This window comes from Aotus nancymaae, unplaced genomic scaffold (assembly GCF_030222135.1).
Source record: "Aotus nancymaae isolate 86718 unplaced genomic scaffold, 86718_ANA_hifiasm-v0.15.2.pri h1tg000007l, whole genome shotgun sequence".
Classification (NCBI taxonomy): Eukaryota; Metazoa; Chordata; class Mammalia; order Primates; family Aotidae; genus Aotus; species Aotus nancymaae.
In genome coordinates, this window is record NW_026988418.1 from 14,995,762 (window position 1) to 15,018,852 (window position 23,091).

The 23,091-nt window shown below is 39.1% G+C and overlaps 1 protein-coding gene across 7 annotated transcripts in view; it reads left to right on the forward strand.

Moving 5' to 3' along the window:
• The window catches only part of OSBPL9 (oxysterol binding protein like 9), a 209,562-nt gene that overhangs the window by 37,620 nt on the left and 148,851 nt on the right, over nt 1-23,091 (forward strand). For all 7 annotated transcript variants that reach the window (XR_001104578.3, XM_012434521.3, XM_012434520.3 and 4 more), the window contains exon 2: nt 5,967-6,017. Coding sequence is in view for 5 of the 7 variants with exons in the window: in XM_012434521.3 (XP_012289944.2) it covers nt 5,967-6,017 (51 nt within the window). In the remaining 2 variants the exon portion in view is untranslated. The remainder of the gene's footprint in view (nt 1-5,966; nt 6,018-23,091) is intronic.

Consider the following 23,091-nt stretch of genomic DNA (forward strand, 5'->3'; position numbering starts at 1 on the left):
GGAAAAGAACAGAAAGTTACAAGGTAACCAAAGGAGGTTCAAAGTAACCAAGGGAGGGGGCAACATACAAGTTTACCTAAAGTTCACAAAAGATTCTTATCCTTTTATCCATTGTTACAGAAAATAACGTTAAGACAGGTGGGCAAGCAATAAATCAGGAGGGGAACAATTTTGTAGTGATTCAGTGAATGATCTCAATGTTTCTATGGCTACGGGTAAATAGAGTCATAGAACTAGCCCAGAACATTGACTTCAGGAGAAAAACAATAATCTGGCATTACTTCAGTCATGCCTTAGAAGCAGTGAACTGAGAGTGACTCTCTGCAAGCTTAACATTTCCCACGTCTTCCTGTAGCCACCTCACTCGACTGCACCCAGTGGAGAGAGACGTGTCTGGGCTCAAACCCCGTCATGGCGGAGACACGGAGGGGCCTCTACGCTGGTGGGGGATCCCCACAATCTGCACCTGGGCTTTTCTTTGTGAGAAGTTTTTTGATTACTGATTCAATATTTTTACTTATTTTACCTCTATTCAGATTTTCTATTTTTTTCTTCAGTCAGTTTTGACAGTTTATATCTTTCTTGGAATTTGTTGGTTTCATCTGATTTGTTGTTGATTGTATTTCCTTGGATTTTTTAATTTTTGTAAGATTGGTGGTAATGTGTTTTTCTTTCATTCCTGATTTTAGTACTTTGAATCCCCTTTTCCCTTGGTCAGTCTAGCCAATGGTTTGCCAATTTTGTTGATCTTTTTAAAGAACCAACTTTTGGCCAGGCACAGTGGCCTGTAATCCCAGCACTTTGGGAGGCCGAGGCAGGTGGATTGCTTGAGCTCAGGAGTAGCCCTAGGACCTCTTCGGAGTAGAACATGTCAGTTCAGTATTTCCACTTCATGGGGGTAATCTCGTTTTCTCATCCAGCTGAAAAGACTGTAGCATTCATTTCAGAGTGGTCCTTTTTAAGGTACTGGGCCTTGTAGCTGGAGACAGAGAGAGGGACAGTTACTGGGCTGTAGATCACATATCTGTTTGTGCCAATTTGCTAAGAAAAGTACATTTGTTAGCAGGTTTTGGAACACTGGTAAGATAACACTCAGCAGGAAGATTGCTGGGGTTATGTCAGCTACCTTTCATTACCAGAAGCTACTAGGATTCTTCAGAAATAACCTAATATTTGGTGAATGGCATTGGCTTAGACAGATTTGCTTCAGACCAGGATGTAGCTGAAGATCACTGGCAGCTGGGACTTTCCTCCTCATCTCTCAGCTTCTCTTGCTGTGTAGGCTTTCTTTCTTCGCATAGAAGACACAGGACCAGTGGCCTCTGTATCTCACAGCTTCAAGAGCAGATAGGAAGGAGCTCTTCCCTTCGCCCCAGTTGAGAAACTTCCTGAGAGATGATGACTCTGTCTGGCCCTGTGGGGTAGTGGGTGCTGTGATCGGTCAGCTTCCTTTGTCAGATAAGGCTGTGTCTGGTGGAAGCAGTCATACCAGCTTCCCTATAGCTCCACATTAAAGCTGAGTGGGGAGAGTGAGGGAGAGGGCCCTGTGCTATTGTGAAAGGGGAGGATTTGATGCTATTAGAGCTCAGATAAGGTCTGGGGAGAATGATTTGCAGGACGGCCATTTCCAACTGTGCAACTCTGCTACAATTTACATGTGTAACACTGGGTAACTTACTTGATCTCCCTAGTGTCACTTTGATTTATAATATGTGAATAATACATGCAAAGGCTTGTAAGGTTTATTGTATATAAAGTGCCCATCACATAAGGGGCGTCAACAAATAAGAATCTGCTGCTGCGACTATTGTTATTAATAATGTTGCTATTATCCCTTTCCCCAGGTCTTCATATTTAACAGTGTTATTTTTCTAAAACACACCTTTATGAATGTTATTGTCCTCCTTGTAAACCTTTAGTAGCTCCCCATTAACTATTGAATGTAGTTGAATTTCCTTAACTACTCCATGTTTTTTTTAGACCCTTCAGGATCTGGTCCCTGTAATGTTTTCAGCCTCGTTTTTTTTTTTTTATGTTTAATTTTTTTTTTTTTTTTTGAGACAGTCTTACTCTGTTGCCCAGGATGGAGTGCAGCAGCGCCATCTCGGCTCACTGCAACCTCCGCCTCCCAAGCTCAAGGGATTCTCCTACCTCAGCCTCCCAACTAGCTGGGATTATAGGCATGTGCCACCATGCCCAGCTAATTTTTGTATTTTTAGTAGAGATAGGGTTTCACCATGTTGACCAGGCTGGTCTTGAACTCCTGGCCTTGCTTAAGTGATCCACTCAAATTAGCCTCCCAAAGTATTGTAATTACAGCTGTGAGCCACTGTACCTGGCCTTTAGCCTCATCTGTAAGTTCCTCTCTGTACCCTGTGCTCTTGTCTATACATCTCTTCTCCTATGAATAGGAAAGTAAAGTGTTCTACATCTGTGCCTTTGCTGATGTTGCTCCCTTGTCTTGGAATGAACTTTCACCCAATACCTTCCCTCTCTTTTTATCAGATTCCTCCTTTCCTCCTTTCTTTCCTTTCTTTCCCCTCCCCTCCCCTCCTCTCCTTCTTTTTTTGAGACAGAGTCTTGCTATGTTGCCCAGGCTGGAGTGCAGTGGCTGTTCACAGGCGCAATCCCATTGCTGATCAGCACGGGAGTTTTGACCTGCACCATTTTCGTCCTGGGCTGGTTCACCCCTCCTTAGGCAACCTGGTGGTCCCCCACTCCGGGGAGGTCACCATATTGACGCCTAACTTAGTGCAGACACCCGATCGGCATAGTGCACTACAGCCCAGAACTCCTATACTCAAGCGATCCTCCAGCCTCAGCCTCCTGAGTAGCTGGGACTACAGGCACACTCCACTGCGCCCAGTGTCTTTTATTTTTTTAAGCCCTTGGTTGAAACTTGAAACCTGGTCATTTCAGTTTTGCTTCCCTGATCTTTTTCCTTGACAGGGAGGAGACGTCTGAGTCCACAGCACTTATTTTTGCTCTATTACAATTGTCTACACATTAGTCTTTTTTTTTTTTACATTTTGCAAGAATCTAAGCCAATGATTTTGTAGAATGTCACACATTCTGGATTTGTGTGATTATTTCCTAGTTGTATTTGTTTTAATTGTTTTCGGTTCTCTCTCTTAGTATTTTCTTTTTTGTTGTTGTTGAAAAAGGGTCTTGCTCTGTTGCCCAGGTTAGAGTGCAGTGGTGTGGTCACTGCTCACTGAAGCCTTGACCTTCTGGGCTCAAGCAATCCTCTCACCCCTCAGTCTCCTGAGAGCTGGGACTATAGGTGTGTACCACCATACCTAGCTAATATTTTGTATTTTTTAAAGATAGAGTTTCGCCATGTTGCCCAGGCAGATCTTGAACTCCTGGACCCAAGCCACCCTCTTGCCTTGGCCTCCCAAAGTGCTGGAATTTTAAATTAGGAAACTGTTAGGATTATAATTGGCCCTCTTAGTGTTTTTTTAATTTGTAACCCTAATAGTTGTGTTACCACTGGGGCCTGTTTTGCCTTTTTTCTGTTTACTGTAATTTTATTTTAAAAATTGTGTTATAGTAGAAGAGGATCAAGGATGAATATATTTGTTCTTACCCTGAGTTAATTTTGCATTCTAACCTTATTAGGGATTTTCAAACCTAATTATTACTTTTGTGTATTTCCTTTATACTTTTGAAGGGAAGATAAGTATAGGGTACAGCAAAAGGGCTACTAAATGCTTAAGGAATGTTTTAATCAACTGTTTTCCTTCACTAACTGTGTGATTAGTAAAGAACTCTTTTCAGCTCTGCTTGGTATTGAGAAATTTTATTCCTAAAATATATGAGTCCTGATATTTATAGGTAGAACAGAAAGAATACTCTCTTTAGTATCTCAGTAATCACTTCTGAACATAAATTCTTATGGCTCAGGACTTTGGATGTTGGGCATCTATAGTTTCAAGTGGGATAATCATCTTTAAAACATAATCATATGATACCGGCTTGTTTTGCTTCTTTCTCACACAGGTGGAATACAGGAAAATACCACTTGTTCAAGTATTAAGTATTTGTTCAACTTCCATTGTTTGAGATTTTACTTTATTGTATTACACATGACTAATTTACTTTTAGGAATATTTACTGAATGTAAATGTAGCACTTTTGCATAACTATAGGCTTTGCATGGTTCAGTTTAGTAAGGAACACAGAAAGGGTAAGTTACATTCCATCAGCAAATGTTTCTGAGCACCAAATGTGTATCAGACACTGTTCTGAAGCATAAGTCAGATACAATTTCTACCCCCTAAGAAATGTGTAGTCTTGTGGGTGAAGTAGACCAGCGATTATAACACAGGGTGATGCATATTACAACCGGGGAACACACAGGAGACTCTGGGAGCCCATGGTGGAAATCTAAATCAGACAGATAAGGTGCTTGGGATGACAATGAGGCAGAACATTTGGGTCAAAGAAATTCCAAACAGAGGGAAATTGGATGAGAAGTCACAGAAACAAAAAATGTCACCCGTTTGGGGAATTGCAAAAAGGTAAAGCTAAAGCAATATTTAAAGTGTGGTCTTCTGTTTGCCTTTGTCAGAATTATCTGGGAGCAGCTGGGTATGGTGGCTCACGCCTGTAATCCCAGCACTTTGGGAGAACAAGGCGGGCGAATCACCTAAGGTCAGGAGATAGAGGCCACCAGCCTGGCCAACATGGTAAAACCCCGTCTGTACTAAAAACACAAAATTAGCCAGGTGTGGTGGCGGGTGCCTGTAATCCCAGCTATTCGGGAGGCTGAGACAGGAGAATCACTTCAACTCGGGAGGCATAGGTTGCAGTAAGCCAAGATTGCACCATTGCGCTCCAGCCTGGGAGACAGACTGAGACTCCATTTCAAAACTAACCAAAAAAATATATATATATATCTGAGTGATTCTTAAACCTCCAGGTGATTCTTAGCCTTTTAGGTGGTTCTCTGACTCCCTAAAGTATGAGAAATAGTCATACTTAAGAGAATGAAGAAGGAATGAAAATAATGATGTAATCTGGTGACAACAGATGCTGGAGAGGATGTGGAGAAATAGGAACACTTTTACACTGTTGGTGAGAGTGTAAATTAGTACAACCATTGTGGAAGACAGTGTTGCAATTCCTCAAGGACCTAGAAATAGAAATTCCATTTGACCCAGCAATCCCATTACTAGGTGTATATCCAAAGGATTATAAATTGTTCTACTATAAGGACACGTGCACACGAATGTTCATTGCAGCACTGTTTACAAGAGCAAAAACTCGGAACCAACCCAAATGCCCATTGATGATAGACTGGACAAGGAAAATGTGGCATATATATACCATGGAATACTATGCAGCCATAAAAAACGATGAGTTCGTGTCCTTTGTAGGGACATGGATGAACCTGGAAACCATCATTCTCAGCAAACTGACACAAGAACAGAAAATCAAACACTGCATGTTCTCACTCTTAGGTGGGTGTTGAACAATGAGAACACATGGACACAGGGAGGGGAGCATCACACACTGGGGTCTGTCGGGGGGAAATAGGGGAGGGATAGCGGGGGGTGGGGAGTTGGGGAGAGATAGTATGGGGAGAAATGCCAGATACAGGTGATGGGGAGGAAGGCAGCAAATCACACTGCCATGTGTGTACCTATGCAACAATCTCGCATGTTCTTCACATGTACCCCAAAAACCTAAAATGCAATGAAAAAAAAAAGAAAAGAATGATGTAATGCATGTTACATTAAAGATATGTATAAAGTTCTTTGATTAGGTTAATTTATATAGACTATATAACGTTTTCATTTAAAACCTGTTTATTTTCCTATCCATAAATAATTTCTTTTTGGAAGGGGCGTCAGCAGAAGGAATGGGTATTACTGTAAATCTTGTCCTTTTATCTCTGGATGATTCTAAAAACAACCAATCTGTTAATGTTTTATTCATTGACTGCTTTGTTTTTCTTTTAGTCCAAGGACAAAATGATGAGAGGCTCTCGCAGAGGATGTGTTAGACTCAGAGTGAGTATTCATTTTTATGAAAATCAATTTTGACAGAAAGAAGAAAAATGTATTTTGATAGAATTATGGAAGTCTAAATTTAGTTTAGCTTCTTAATTGTTGGGGCAGCATGTAAGTCTCAGAGAGAACATGTGATTTCTCCGAGTAACTGCTGGTCAGTGTCAGAACCAGGACTAGAACTCATTTATTTTGGCCCATGATTCAATGTTGTATTTATGACTTAATGCATGTACTGATTTTCTTAAACCTCTACTTTACAGACAAGAGACAAGGGCTGGAAATTAAGTGAGCTATAGTGTTAGTGGTATATCAACAGTAGAAAAAATGGAAGAATTCCCACTATTAGCTGCTGCTGCTTTGTTTTTCCTGTTTAGCACTATTTAATAATGGTATATATATCAGTGCTGTCCAGTAGAAATACAATATAAGCCACATCTATAATTTAAGATTTTCTAGTAAGCCATATTTCAAAAATAAAAAGAAACAGGCAAAATTAATATTTTGTCTAGGTCAGTATATCTGAAATATTATTTTACCATGTAATTAATGTTTGCAGTCTTTTTTTCATACTATTCAAAATCCAATGTGTCTTTTACACTAATGGTACATCTCAATTAGCTATATACTTCAGAGAAGTGGATCAATAGCCACATGTGGCTAGTGGCTGCCTTATGGGGCAGTGCAGACCCATAGCTTCATGCTGCTTTTAGTTTCCACCATTGTTCAAATAGGTAAAGGCAAGAAAGAATGCATGGCTAGGGATACAGTTTCTAGTATTCCATCATATATAAAGAAAAGTATGCCACTATCATTACAAGGTTCACCAGCTTCTAGGAGTCTTTTCTTCAGGACTCTGTTGCCTTCTTTCCTCTGTCTTCTTTTTTTTCTGCATCCTTACTTTTGAAGATGTGAATATATTTGGTAAACATATTATTGCCCTTATTAACAGCCCTTGATATAATTGGGAAATAACTTTGAGAAAGAAACCAAATTATAATGGAAAAATCCTGGCACTGAGACAGGAGTTAAGTATGGGAGATTTGCAGGATGGAAACGAGACAGGCCTGTTTCAAGCAGATGGTGTATATGTGACAGCACAAAGATTTTTAAAAATTCAACTTCTAGTTTTTGTTTTTGTTTTTCCTAAAATTTTCCTTTGGTTTCCCTTTTGTCTGTTTGGTGTAATTACTTTTCTAAGCACTTGCTGTTGACCTCAGTCACCACTTAGTCTGGTATTAACTGCTCTTTTGGCTTGAGATAGGTTCAATAGTGAGACTTTGGCAGAACTGTCTTGAGAGAGCACTACAGTTGAATTCCATCTGGATTTCGGTCACTGTCTCATTGTTACAGTTAATCCACTGGTTTTGTCTGTCTTTATTTTTTTGTTTTTGCTTTTAAATATAGCTTAATTAATTATTAACCCTTCTAACTATCACCTTAAGAAATAGAATTTTGCCAGCTGCACCTCAAGCCTCTCCACCTGCCCCCAATTAAATAAATTTCATCCCTTATGTGTCTCCTAAAGTAACCACTTACGTTATAGTAATCATTTCTTGCATTTGGTTATAATTTTTTTACCCAAATGTGCATCCCTAAGTCCTATAGTTTTCTTACCTATTTGTTTAGTTTGATGTCTTTTGTTTACAATTTGTCTGTTGAAGAATCTGGACCGGCCGGATGCCATAGCTCATGCCTTTAATCCGAACACTGGGAGGCCACTTGAGGCAGAGGATCATTTGAGCCCGGTAGTTCGAGACCAGCCTGGAAAACATAATGAGATCCCCATCTCTACAAAACATTTGAAAAATTAGCTGGGTGTGGTGACACATGCCTATAGACCCAGCTCCTTGAGAGGCTGAGGCAGGAGGATTGCTTGAGCCCAGGAGGTCAAGGCAGTAGTGAACTATAATTGTGCCACTGCCTTCCAGCCTGGGTGACAGAGTGAGACCCTGAGATGCTGTCTGAAAAAAAAAAAAAAATCCAGACCCTTTGACCTGTAGGAATTTTCCATAGTATAGATTTTACTGATTGCACAGTGGTGCAATTCACTATGTTCCTCTGTCCTTTGTTTTTGCTACAAATTGGCAGCTGGATCCAGGTTTGATCCCTTTGGCAAGACTCTAGGTGATGGTGTGTTCCTTTAGCAGGGAGAACATAGTGTCTAGTTTTTGCCCTTTGTTGATATTAGCAGCTATTGATGTTCAGTACCTACACCCATTAAATCATTGAGGGCTGCAAAATGATGAGTCTATCATTTTGTTTTAATTTTTAACAGAAATAATTTTATAAGGAAACACTTCATCTATTATTTGGTTACCCAGTGGCACAGTAAAAATAGGATGACTGCTTGATTATTTCCTTTTATTTTCAGGATAATGAATTGGCTTCAAAAACAACCATTTATATATGTGTTTATTTTTATATATATGTATTTCCAAAAGAATTGGAAGCGGGGACTGAAACAGACGCTTATATATCCATGTTCATAGGAGCATTATTTCCAGTATTCACAGTAGCCAAGAGGTGAAAAGGATCCAAGTGTCCATCCACTGATGAATGGATAAAAAAATGTGCTATATAAATACAATGGACTATTATTCAGCCTTATAAAGGGAGGAGATTCTGACACATGCTGCAACATAGATGAACCTTGAGGATACTATGCTAAGTGAAGTAAGCCAGTTACAAAAAGACAAAAAAGGTATGATTGCACTTATGTGGGGTATCTAGAGTAGCCAGATTCAGAGACAGAAAGTAGAATTGTGGTTTCCAGGGGTTAGGAGTAGGGGAAATGGGGACTTAGTGTTTAATGAATATGAAGTTTTCAGTTTGGAAAGATGAAAAAGTTCTGGAGATGGATGTGATGATGGTGATGATGGTGATCATCACATCATGAACAATATGAATGTCCTTAATGCCACTGAATTGTACACTTAAAAATGGTTACAATAGTAAATTTCATGTTAGTATGTTTTACCATCACACAAAAATACCCATTATTTTACAGTTTTATAGGTCAGACATCTCAGTTGGGTTTTGTGCTTAAGGTCTCATATGACTGAAATCAAGGAGTTGGCTGGGCTGGGCCCTTATCTGGAGGCTCTGAGGAAGAGTCCTCTTCCAGGCTCACTCAGAGCATTTGCAGAATTCAGTTTCTTGTAGTTGTAGAACTGAGGCCCTGTTTTGTTGTTGTTGTTGTTGTTGGCTGTCAGTTGTGTTTTGCTTTCAGCTTCTAGAGGCTGCACATATTCTTGGTCATGTGGCCTAGACCTGTCCATCTTCATGTCAGTGATGTGCATTGAATCCTTCTGGTCCTCTGAATCTCTCTAACTTCCCATTCTGCTGTCAGCTGCAGAAAATGCTCTGCTTTTAAAAGACCTCATGTGATGACATCAGATTAGGTTTACCAGATAATCTTCCTTTTGCCATGTAATGTAACATAATCACTCCTGCGATATCTCATCATATTCACAGTTTTCATCCATTCTCAAGGGGGAGGACGTTATACAGGGGCAAGGGTCTGTGAGAGTCATTCTTAAAATTCTACGTACTACACAGCATGACAGAAAGGAACCAAATATACCTATGTTTGAATCCCATTTTCACCCATTGCTTTGTTGGCTGGAAAAGGGAAGCTATCATAAGCTTCCTGAGCTTGAGTTTTCTTTTCTTTAAGGTGGAGATAATACTCTTCTTGCAGAATTTTGTGAGAATTATGTCCTGGCACATAGATAGAACCTATTAATTAGAAGTGTGTGTGTGTCCATGTCCCACCACGTGTGCACACGTGCATTCTACTAGGCTTTGTGGTATTTTCCAAAAATTAGACTGCCGAGGCTTCTTAGTCAATAAATATCTGGAGGGTTTGTTTACAATACAGATACCAAGTCCACCTTCTAAATAGGTTACTTTAGTGTAGTGTTCCGGAATCTTTATTTTTAAACAGATTATGCAGGTAATTGTGTTGTGTAACCAAGTATGAGACCACTGGTGTAGAAACAATCAGAAAGATCTGGGGCTGAATTTTACTCAGCTCTTCCCTTACTGACTGACATTGGGCAAATTTCTTAACTTTTATGAGAATACCATGATATAACTGGTAGGATTGTTGTGAGGCTTATTAGTTATGTATGTATAGGAAATGATAACTGCTATGGATGACGATGATGATGATGATGATGATGAATATAGTGCTGATAGACACTGCATCTAGATTCCAAATGAGCTTAATGGGCTATCATTGACTGCACCACTGATCTTGCCCCTGCCTCATCCATCCCATCCTATATTTGAATCACACTATGTTTCTTCCTGTTCCCTCACTGTGCTGCTTCATTCCTCATTGCTTCTGACTTTTTTTTTTTCTTATATCATGGAAGTGTTCTGCACCCCTTATCTGATGAGCTCATCTCTTAAGAGACTTTTCAAATGTTACCTCTTCTGTGAAGCCTTTCTGATTCACATACTTCTAATAGGTTTAATTCTCCCCCATCCTCTACTTTTTTTTCCTTCTCCTGCTCCTCTTCCTTTTCCTTCTCTCCTCCCTCCTCTTTTGACAGGATCTTGCTCTGTCACCCAGACTGGAGTGCAGTGGTGCAATCACAGTTCATTACAGCCCCAAATTCATGGGCTCGAACAATCCTCCTGCCTCAGCCTCCTGAGTAGCTAGGACTATAGGTGTGTGCCACCACACCCAGGTAATTAAATTTTTTTTTTTTTTTTTTTGGAGACAAGGTCTCACTCTGTTGCCCAGGCTGGTCTTAAACTCCTGGCCTTAGGCAGTTCTCCTAACTCAGTCTCCCAAAGCATTGGGATTACAGGCACCAGTGACCATACCTGGCCTATAATTTTACATTTGTAATTTAGAGCCATGAAATTACTTGTTACATTGTATTACATGTTAATGTTTCTGTTTTCCCTGCTTGGATAACAAGTTCCCATCCACTGTCATACTTGCCTGGCACATAATAAATACTCAAAAATGCTTGTTGTTAATTTTATGTATTTATAAAAATAATCAGTAAATGTTGGGAAATTTGCCTTTACTATGATTTGTATACAAAAGAACTATGGGAGTTATTTATCTTAAACATAATATGAGCTAGTAGTATGATATATTTTCTGAAAAAGAAAGCAAAACATCCATGTGAATATAAGCTATGTAAAAGAAGAATGGGGAAAGGAACCATAGAGGAAACCCAGATCAGGCACTATGCTAGATGATTTTCATACACATTCCCATCATAACCCTGTAAGGTAAATGAGCTTGTAGTTTTCGTTTTGCAGATGAGAACACTGAGACTTACATTACTTTTAGTAACTTATCAAGGTCACATAGACATAGTGAATCTGAGATTGGACTTGGGTCTTATTTCAAAGCCCTGTTCAATTCTTGACGTTACTAGGCTCCCATTCCTCTGGACTAGAAGAGTGAATTCAGATACTGTAAGTTGTTGTAAGGTGGTGTAAAACCAGTGGAGGAAAGCAGAAAAGTTAACAACTTTTTTTGTGTTGGTTACGAAGCATGTGCCACTAGATGGTGCCCTTTCCTTAATGAAGAAGAAAAATGTTGCTTGAGTCGTGTGATCTGATTCCTTCGCATAGCAGTCAAAACCAAAACATTGACATTCTCAGATAATGTCTGGAAAGTGGAGACCTAACAACATTAAAGAGGCAATGTGGCCTGGGTTCGGTGACTTATGCCTGTAATCCCAGCACTTTGGGAGGCCGAGGCAGGAGGATAACTTGAGTCCAGGAGTTGGAGACTAGCCTGGGCAACATAATAAGACTTCTTTTCTACAAAAAAAGGACAAAATTATCTGGGTGTGGTGGATTATACCTCTAGTCCTAGCTACTCGGAAGACTGAGGTGGGAGGATCACTTGAATGCAGGAAGTCAAGGCTACAGTGAGCTGAGATCATACTACTTGCACTCCAGCCTGGGTAACAGAGGAAGACATTATCTAAAAAAAAAAAAAAAAGTAGGGTATAGTGGCTAAAACAAATACAGTGCATGTATGTAATGAAATTCAGATTTGGATTCTGTCACATTCTGGTGTTGTGACTTGAGGCAACTTTTCAGCCCTGAGTCCTATTTTCTTTCTCTGGAATAGGCATCATGCCATTTACTTATAGTATTGTGAGTATCAAATTAGTTAAAATATTTTGAAAAATACCCCAAAACAGTGTTTGGAACTTAATAGGATCTAAATGAATGGTAGTTGTTGTAATTTATAATTGCTATTAATACAGATGAATCTCAGATTCTGAAGAATTCTAAAGGACCTTAGGAACCATCAAAGAAAGATAAATTATATTAAACTAAGTTTTAATGCTAAATATATTATACATCTTTGAAAACTATTAATCCACATATGATTTAGAGTAACTCTCTTTTACTCTGTCCAATGAAACTGAGTACTTCATTTCCCTATTGTGCTAGTTACCAGAATTGAATGTGATTTCCTGAGGGATGCATTATCCACTTTTCTTTTAGTCTATCACAAGAGGAGTCAGTAGTATACCATGACAGAATATTAATATTTTCAGCACTGACTTCTGTTACTGCCCTGTTTCGTTGATACCATGACATTTTTTGTCACAGTGCAATAAGGTATTATTTTTAGGTTAATGTATAACCTTAAGAATGTCTTCCTTTTCCCTTGGATCTGTATCTGGTGAGAACTTTTATCAATTGTCTTGTCATTACACTGTGAAAAGTCACTCTATTTATTTTGGCTTTTGTTGTTAATTCAGTAGCCTTTTTGTAAGCTCTTTGTCTTCTCTATGAATTTAATATTGAAAATATCCTCCCTTGGGCTAGATGTAAACATCTTTTTAATCTCTGTGATTGGTACCTAGATGTCATTAGTGCTATATTTTATGAATGTTTATACTGTTTCCTAATTACAAATTACAAATTAAGTGAAAAAGAAAGTGATGGAAGAATATATTCCAGGCAGGTGCTAACCATAAGAAAGCTGGGAAACGGAATTAGTATCAGACATAGAATACTAAGAAAATAAATTAAATTGTTATGGAAAAAGAGAATACCAAAGACAGTATCACATAGGTAACATTTTTTGACAACAGTGGAATAAATTAGAAATCCCTTGACAAAACAGTAGCCACCCATCTCACGCACATACTTCTGAATAATTCATTGGTGAAAGTAGAAATCATAATAGAAATTGTGAAATATTTATATCTGAATGATAATGAAAGAACTACATATTAAAACTGCATCTATGGAAGTCTATGATTTATAATCTTAAATGAATATATTATAAAACAGATTGAGAATTAATGATCTAAGCATTAAATTTTTTTAATTAGGGAAAGAAAAGTATTACAAAAGGAAATAGAAGAAAATAACAAAAAGAATACATTAATGAAATGGGAAATAAACATTAGAGAGCATAAACGAATTGAACTGTGATTCTGTGAAAAAAGTAATAAACCCTGGTTAGAGTGAGAGGAAAAAAAGCAAAGGCACAAATAAATAATATTAAGAATGAAAAAAGAATTTTTAGTGATTAGTGATCATAGTAGGGATGAAAAATTGACAGCAAGCTAGTACAAACAATTTTTGCCAATAAATTTGAAAGCTTACATGAGAATGGATAATTTCTCATAAAAGTATAAATCCCCAAAATTAGGCTATCAAAGAACTTGACAAGGTGATTCTAAAAGTCATTTAAAATTTGGGAAAGGGGGCCGGGCACGGTGGCTCACGCCTGTAATCCCAGCACTTTGGGAGGCCGAGGTGGACGGAGCACGAGGTCAAGAGATCGAGACCATCCTGGCCAACATGATGAAACCCCGTCTTTACTAAAAATACAAAAAACTTAGCCAGGCATGGTGGCACACACCTGTGGTCCCAGCTACTCGGGAGGGTGAGGCGGAAGAATCGCTTGAATCCAGGAGGCAGAGGCTGCAGTAAGCCGAGATTGCGCCACTGCACTCCAGCCTGGTGACAGAGCAAGACTCTGTCTCAAAAAAAAAAATTGGGGAAAGGGGAGAGATATTTTTAAAGAATAAGGAGTTGGTCAACTTGCCACTCCAGATAATAAGGTTTTTAAATGAAAGTATGGTAATTAAAATGGTATGGTGGTGTTATAAGAGAAAGAAATGATTAGCAGAACGGAAGAAAAAGCTGAAAAATAGAACCATTTGGACTTGGGTCTTAGAATAAGCTGGAAATTTGGTATATGATAAAGCATTACAGATCCGACATTATCACTTAGTAAATGAAGCTGGATCAATTGAGTGTCCATATGAAAAAAAAAGTATTACTCTTTCCCCCATGTGATATACAGAAACAAATTTCAGATGTATTAGAAGTATAAAATGAAATTTTAAACTTAGAAAAAAAGCATAGACGAATGTCTTTATGATGTCAAAATAGAGCAGAAAGCATAAACCATGATAGCAAATATTTGTGGATTTGGCAGCATTCAAAATTTAAAATCTTTGAACAAAAAAAGATACTGCAGTCAAAGGGAAAGGACAACTCATGGACAAGAGAGAAAATACTGACAATACATAAATCGGCAAAGGATTAATACTCCATATGTATAAATAACTTCTGCATATTAATAAGACAAAAAGAAAATCCCCCCAAATGCATACACATCAGTAAAGAAGACAAAAGAATACTCAAAATGTAGAAAAGTTATATACTTTCTCTAGTTATAGTCCTAGAAGCAAAGAGGAGTTAAAAAAAAAAAGAAAGAAGAAAAGTTATTTACTTTTCAATTCATATAAGAGGGAACAAGAAGGTAAAATATTGAGTACAAAAAGCAAAGCAAATTGTTTACTACTCTGTTACTGGCACCTAGCACTGTGCCTAGAAATTCGATAAATACTTGTTGAATCAATAAATGAATGATGCTAAAGTAGGTCCTCCATGCAGCATCTTCTTTAGTAAGCAGGTTGAACCTCAAGCTGTTCTGCTTCCTTCTATATTACTGATTCTCTTACTCTTCTCTAGACTGTATGCTCCTTCAGGGCATAGACGTTTTATATCTCCTGGCTGTTACTGTTCTTGGCCCAGAATAGGTATTTAATAAGTTTGTTAAAGTAATTAGTGAATATTGTTTACTGTCACCATGTACTGTTAAAAACAGGCTTTGGATCAGGGGTTACAAGACCTACTATTCTTCTCCCTTTTAGTTGTTGGACCTTTGGCAAACTTAAAAAATTTTTTGTTAAAAAAAAAAAAAATTTTTTTTGACCGGGCGCAGTGGCTCACGCCTGTAATTCCAGCAGTTTGGGAGCCTGAGGCAGATGGATCACGAGGTCAAGAGATCGAGACCATCCTGGCCAACATGGTGAAACCCTGTCTCTACTAAAAATACAAAAATTAGCCAGGCATGGTGGCTCTCACCTGTAGTCCCATCTACTCAGGAGATTGAGGCAGGAACATCCCTTGAACCTGGGAGGTGGAGGTTGCAGTGAGCCAAGATGTTGCCACTACATTCCAGCCTGGTGACAGAGCAAGACTCCATCTCAAAAAAAAAAAAAAAAAAAAAAACAGAAAAAAAAATTTTTTTTAACCTGAGTCTTAGTTTCTTAATCTCTAAAGAAGAGTAATAATCTGTTTTGCCTAAATCTCAGGGAACATATTTAAATGCACTATGTGAATGTAAGTAGACTTCTAATGTCATTTAAGCAGTGATGAGAAGTATGTGGTTGTGAAGTTATAATGGGAGTAACTATGCTGTATATTCTTAGCACTGTCTACATTCCTTTTAGGAGCATGCGAGCAATCTATGTCCCAGAGGAGTCATCATTCTTTTTTTATCTTTGGAACCAATTCACCAGCCTACTTTTCTCTTCTTTTGCAAAGGGAGATTGGCCCTAAAATAGCCAGATTTCTGTTTCTTTCTTTCTTTTCCGCAAGCCATGAGAGCAAAACTATCTTTCTGTCTTTGGCATCAGAATGATGATTCATGTCTGAAGTATGTCTGTGTGTATAGCATAAAAGGAAAAGAGGGAAAGTCAGGAAATTCATCCAGTTGGATAAGATTGTGTAACTTGGGTTTCTATTTGGTGCCTTGATAGTGTGACTCTGGAGCAACAGGCATCTTGGTTACCTCAAGTACTGATAGAACTTTAAGAAGTTGACTATCTGAAACCTTCAGAAAAAAAATCATGAGAGGTCACTGAAAGATATATATGTTTACTATGTTAGCACAATGGGTCTTAGAAATGGAGTTGATATAAAAACAATATTTTTGTGGGTTGGTATAGCAAATAACTTTTCTTAACAGTATAACACCATTTTATATATAGATTATCAAAGGGAGTTTTGCTTTACCAGATAGAAGCAAAAAAGTACTCTAAACCCGGATAAAGGGAGGGGAAGGATGAACGATGTTTGTCTCAGGCAGAGAGAACATGTGGAAAATGTGGTGATGGGAGAGAACTCGGGGCAATTGGTAAGCCTTAAGCTATTTAAGTGTAGAATAGAGAAGTAGGCATGGAGCAAATCACTAAGGGCCTTGTAGGCTAGGCTGTGGCAGAAAGTGACCACATCCCTTAAACCAGAAGCACTTGAGAATGAAAGGGGATCTAGTCATTATTGAGTCAGGACAACAGGAATAATCCAGGATTGTTTCAGGCAAACCAGGTTGTGAAGGTGAAGATGAACCATTGATATGGTAACATCCTCCAAGGAATGGAACGTTAAAATAATTAATGGACTAGAGGATTGGACAGCTGAATAATCTTGACTAAAAGGGAATAAGAGAGGCAGGCCAGGTGAGGACATGGAATTGAAAAGGGCTGTTGTTAAAGAGGGTAAAGACTTGAGTCTTGAGGATGTGTAAATGCAGTTGGGAAAAAGAGAGACCAGGAAGAGAGAGAGAGACAGAAATTGAAAATTGGCAGGGATATAGAGCATGAGTGTAGAAGGACTGGGTTTTAGATAGAAGAGTGGATGCCTTTTCTATTATGATAAGTGGAAAGGAAGCACACTGAGTTTAGATGAAAGTGAGTCTTCAGGTGGGAGAGTATAGCAGGAAGGTTTAGAATTTCTACCCAGTGGCTGCTTTTGTTGTTGGGAGTCCTAGCCAATGAATAAAGCAGTAAAAGACATATAAGTTGTAAGGATTGGAGTAGAAGTATTAAGACTATTATTCACAGCAACTTAATTGAGCATATGGAAAATCCAAAAGAATCTACAGATGGGCCGGGTGCGGTGGCTCATGCCTGTAATCCCAGCACTTTGGGAGGCCAAGGCGGGTGGATCACGAGGTCAAGAGATCAAGACCATCCTGGCCAACATGGTGAAACCCCATCTCTACTAAAAATACAAAAATTACCCGGGCGTTTGGCATGCATCTGTAGTCCCAGCTACTCGGGAGGCTGAGGCAGAAGAATCGCTTGAACCCAGGAGGCGGAGGCTGTAGTGAGCTGAGACTGCACCACTGCGCTCCAGCCTGGTGCCAGAGCAAGACTCCATCTCAAAAAAAAAAAAAAAAAGAATCTACAGATATAACTATTAGAATTGAGAATTGAATCTAGCAAGATAACGGGATACAAAGTCATAGAAAAAAACAATGCTATTTCTATCCTAACAACTAGCAATGAGAACATGAATTTTTAAAAATGGAGAACATTTATAATAGCATCAAAAGGCATTGCGTTTTTAGGAATAAATGTTAACAAAAGATGGGTGAGACCTCTACTCAGAAAATGATAAACATTATTGAAATTAAAAAAGACCTAAATAAAGGCAGCCTATTTATTTAGACTGGCAAATCCCAGTTTATTTCCAGTCAGTTGAGTCATTGTGCTGGCGCGTGTGTGTGTGTGTGTGTGTGTTTGTTTGTGTGTTTGTATAACATGTATCTGACTAAAAATATATAAAGAACCAAGAATATCCATTCCTGATTCCTGCCTTCTCAGCCAACATACAGAACCCAGTAGAAATGATGATTTGCTTTCATCTGCCCCTTTGGTGATGGCTAGCTATGACTATGGTGATGATGTTTGTTTATTAAAAAAAAAAAATTAAAAAATTGGATGATTTACTCCACCTGACATCCAAATGTAAAGCCTTCTAGAAGATAATGTAGGAGAATATTTTCATGGCCTTGGGACTGGGAAAGACTTCTTAAAGGAGACATAGAAAGCAGAACTATAAAATGTAAAGTCAATACATTGTACTATATTAAAGTTAAGAATTCTTTGTTGAAAGATATGATTATGTGAGTGCTAAAGCAGGCAACAGAGTGGAAGTAGATACTGCTTAATTTATAACCATTAACAGGCTCATACCCATTATATCGAAAGAGCTCCTACAAGTAATTAGAAAAAGATAGTCCAGTCTTGTCAATGGAGAAGAAACTTAAACTATTTCACAAAAGAGGATATTCAAATTGTCAAAAACCATGAAAAGATACTTAACCTCATCAGTTATTAGGGAAGTAGAAATTAAAACCAGTATGAGATGTCACTACTTACTTGCCAAGAATAGCTAAGATGAAAAAGTATTAGTGAAGATAGTGGAACAGGTGAAACTGTCGTATACCACTGACGGGAGTATAGCTGACACAACCACTTTTGAGGACCAGTCGATAGTATCTCCTAAAACTGATATATGTAATATATATGTTTCATGAAAGAAGCCAGAGACACAAAGGAAAATAAGTGGTATGAGTTCATTTGTATAAAATTCAAAGACAGGACCAGGCATGGTGGCTCATGTCTGTAATCCCAGCACTTTGGGAGGCTGAGGCGGGTGGATCACTTGAGGCCAGGAGTTTGAGACCAGCTTGGCCAACATGGTAAACCCTGTCTCTACTAAAAATACAAAAATTAGTCTGGGTGTGGTGGCTCACACCTGTAATCCCAGCACTTTGGAATGCTGAGGCGGGTAGATCATGGGGTCAAGAGATCAAGACCATCCTGACCAACATGGTGAAACTCCGTCTCTACTAAAAATACAAAAATTAGCTAGGTATGGTGGTATGTACCTGTAGTCCCAGCTACTCGGGAGGCTGAGGCAGGAGAATCATTTGAACCCGGGAGGTGGAGGTTTGCAGTGAGCCAAGATCGCAGCACTGCACTCCTGCCTGGCAACAGAGTGAGACTCTGTCTCAAAAAAAAAAAAAAAAATTAGCCAGGTGTGTGGTGGTACATGCCTATAATCCTAGCTACTGAGGAGGCTGAGGTATGAGTATCACTTGAGCCTGGGAGGCAGAGGTTGCAGTGAGCTGAGATCACGCCACTGCAGTCCAACCTTAGCAACAGAGTGAGACTCTGTCTCAAAAATAAGTAAGTTCAAAGACAGACTAATTTGTTATATTAGAACTAAGGATAGTATTTATCTTTGGAATGGAGGGTAGGGTTAGTGGTTAAGAAGTGTTACAAGGGGAACTTTTCTGTACGTTGAGCTTGTACACTTCTGATTTGTATATATGTTGCATTTCAGTGTAACTTTACTTTCAAATGAGATAGTATTTGTAAGCTGCTTAGCATAATGCCTCACTCATGAAAATGAATTCAGTTCAATAGTTGGCAGCATTAACCATTTACTGTGATTTAGTGCTCTGTGATGATAAGATTCACGTCTATGTTATCCAGCAGAACTTTCTGCAGTAATTAAAATGTTCTGTATTTGTGCTGTTCAGTTTCACAGTCATTAGCCACAAGTAGCTGTTGAACATTTGAAATATGACTAGTGTGACTGAAGACTTATTTTAAAATTTTGCTTAACTTTAATTAGAACTTAAATACCCAACATGTGGCTATTATACTGGACAGTGCAGGTCTAGGGTTTTTGTCATATGAAATGAATGACTAAAGGAGAATACCAGTGAAGTTCATTTGCGTCATTGAACAAATCAGGAAACTGAGAGACCAGAGTGTCAGATCAATTGTGCGTATATACATTGAAGAATGCTCAGGATCATGGCAAGATCTGATTGGAGTAGGAGACTGTTAGCTAGGTTCCAGAGTCTTCAAAGAAGCCTCGGTTAGAGTAATGTTTTCTCCCATATAGACTATCTAAAGTACACAGAGAGAAATGTTTCTGCAGCAGCAACAGATGCTCAGATAAATTTTTTTTGTTTTTGTTTTTTAAGACAGAGTCTCACTCTGTCATCCAGGCTGGAATGTGGTGGTATGATCTCAGCTCATTGTAATCTCTGCCTTGAAGTGATTCTCCTGCCTTGGCCTCCCGAGTAGCTGGGATTACAGGCATGTGCCACCATGCCCAGCTAATTTTTATATTTTTAGTAGAGACTGGGTTTCACTATGTTGGCTAGGCTGGTCTTGAACTCCTGACCTCAGGTGATCCACCCACCTCGGCCTCCCAAAGTGCTAGGATTACAGATGTGAGCCACTGTGCCCAGCCTCCAGAGAAGTTCTGTGCAACCAACCTAGAGTAGTAATGTGGTCATTGAAGATCTGTGAGGCAGAAGTTTGATGCAGTGAGAGGAAGAAAGCCAGCATGTAGGAGTGGATGAAAGGTTAAGGTATGACCAATTTTCAAAAAGCTCCTCTCTGAAGGCAATGTGAGGGGAAGTGGTAGCTAGAGGGAGATGTGGAATTTTGCTTTTGTTTAACAAATGCTGAGAAATAGAGCTTGAGAAATGACCTTAAAAAGTGAAATTCTTTGTATTTTTAAACATTTAAAAGTTTAAAATATTAAAATAATATTATTATTTTTTTGAGACGAAGTTTCACTCTTGTTACCCAGGCTGGAGTGCAATGGCACGATCTTGGCTCACTGCAACCTCCACCTCCTGGGTTCAAGCAGTTCTCCTGCCTCAGCCTCCCGAGTAGCTGGGACTACAGGCATGCACCACCATGCCCAGCTAATTTTTGTATGTTTAGTAGAGACGGTGTTTCATCATATTGACCAGGATGGTCTCGATCTCTTGACCTCGTGATCCACCTGCCTCGGCCTCCCAAAGTGCTGGGATTATAGGCGTGAGCCACCACGCCTGGCCTTATTACTTTAAAATTTAAAAATTTTAAATAAGTTCCTCAGTCACACTAGTCGTATTTCAAATGTTCAACAGCCACTTTGTGGCTAGTGACTATGAAACTGAACAGCACAAATACAGAACATTTTAATCACTGCAGAAAGTTCTGTTGGATAACAGTGCCATGGATCTTGTCATCACAGAGCACTAAATCACAGTGAATAGTTAATGCTGCCAGCTGTTGAACAGAACTCATTTTCATAAGTGAGGTATGTGGGAGAAATGTTAAGGCTGAGTTCATACAGGGTCTCCTCTGTGAGGTGGGGCGGAAGGAAGCTGGATGACGATAGTGGAAATGTTGGTTGGGCCAGATTTTAAATAGCCTTGAATGACATTATGAAGTAATGCTGACTTTATCTGTTAGTTCATAGAGAGCCAAGGAAGATTTTAAACATGCGAGTCTCCTATAAGAGTCTGTGCTTCAGAAATATTACTCTGGCAATAGCAAGGACTGAGAGCTAACTGTAAAGTGTCCAGACTAAAGGCAGACAGATTGTTATCAAACAAGAAACAATGAAAGCCTGAATTACAGCAGTAGCAGAGAGGATGGAGACAAGTTGGTGATCTTAATAGTTTAGTGGTGGAATGAGCACAACCTGTGGTGATGGAACAAGGGGAAGTTGTACAGACCTGTTTCTACTGGAGTTGACTAGGTGACTGGTGAGCTTACATTTGGGTTCTTTATTAAGGAACTCAAAAGAAAGAACAGGCATTTGAGAGTAGAGTGAGTTGCAACAGCTTTGTTAAGATATAGTATATATACTAAGCAATTTATCCACTTGGAGTATACAATTTATGTTTTTAGTGTACTCACAGAGTTATTCAACCATCATCATGGTCCATTTTGGAATGTGAAAGAAACCTAGTATAGAAACCTAGTATGCCCATTAGCAGCCATTCCCCATTTCACCCCAACCCTCCCAGCAACTAGACAACTACTAATCTACTTTCAGTCTGTGAATTTGCCTATTCTGGACATTTCTTGTAAGTAGAATCATGTAACGTGTCATTTTTTTTTTTTAATAGAGATGGGGTTTCACCTGGTTGGTCAGACTGGTCTTGAACTCCTGACTTCAGGTGATCCACTTGAGTCCCCTTGAGTGATTTCAATTCCCGTTGTTCAGGGCTCTGTTTTTATCCACAGCATACTGCTTCTCTTATCACCAACCTGAGGCATTTGACCTATTCTGTGTTCTTTAGTTGTTCTCTCTGGAATACTTGATACCTATTTCTTAAGGACACTGACCAATAGATTCCCTATTTTGCTTAGTTTCCTGTCTCTTTCCTTAATTTCTATTGTCTTCACAGAATCCATATAGTTGAATATCTTTAAAAAGGGGGCCAGGTGTGGTGACACACTTCTGTAATCCCAGCACTTTGGGAGGCTGAGGCAGGCGGATCACTTGAGGTTAGGAGTTCAAGACCAGCCTGGCCAACAAGGTGAAACCCCATCTCTACTAAAAATACAAACGTTAGCTGGGTGTGTTGTCATACACTTGTAATCCCAGCTACTCAGGAGGCTGAGGCAGGAGAATCGCTAGAACCCGGGAGGCGGTGGTTGCATTAAACCGAGATTGCACCCCTGCACTCCAGCCTGGGCAACAGGGTGAGACTCTGTCTCAAAAAATAATAATAAAAAAATATTTTTTAAAAAGGGTTAAAACCTACCCAGTCCGCCTCCCCAAAATAACTTATAAATGCATTTTCCCATTATATGTGACCGCCCACCCCCAGTTTGGAGAGTTGTTCATGTTCTTATTTAGAAACATATACTAGTTGTGTACTTAAGTGCCATGTGTCAAATAAAATAGTCCTTGATTTCTAAGATTTCATAGTGGTTCAGTAGGAAGAGGCTGACATATGAACACATAATTACAGTATACTGTGAAAAGTGCTCTTGCAGGGCAATGTACAAGTGGTTATGGGAGCACCTGGAAGAAGGGGTTGGGACAATGTTTTGAAGCAAATGTCACCTGACATTTCTACACTAACAAGTATATACTATCACAGAAGCAGCCTGATGAAGAGCACCTGCCTTCTTTCAGCCTTACAACAACCTGGTGAGGTGTAGGTTTT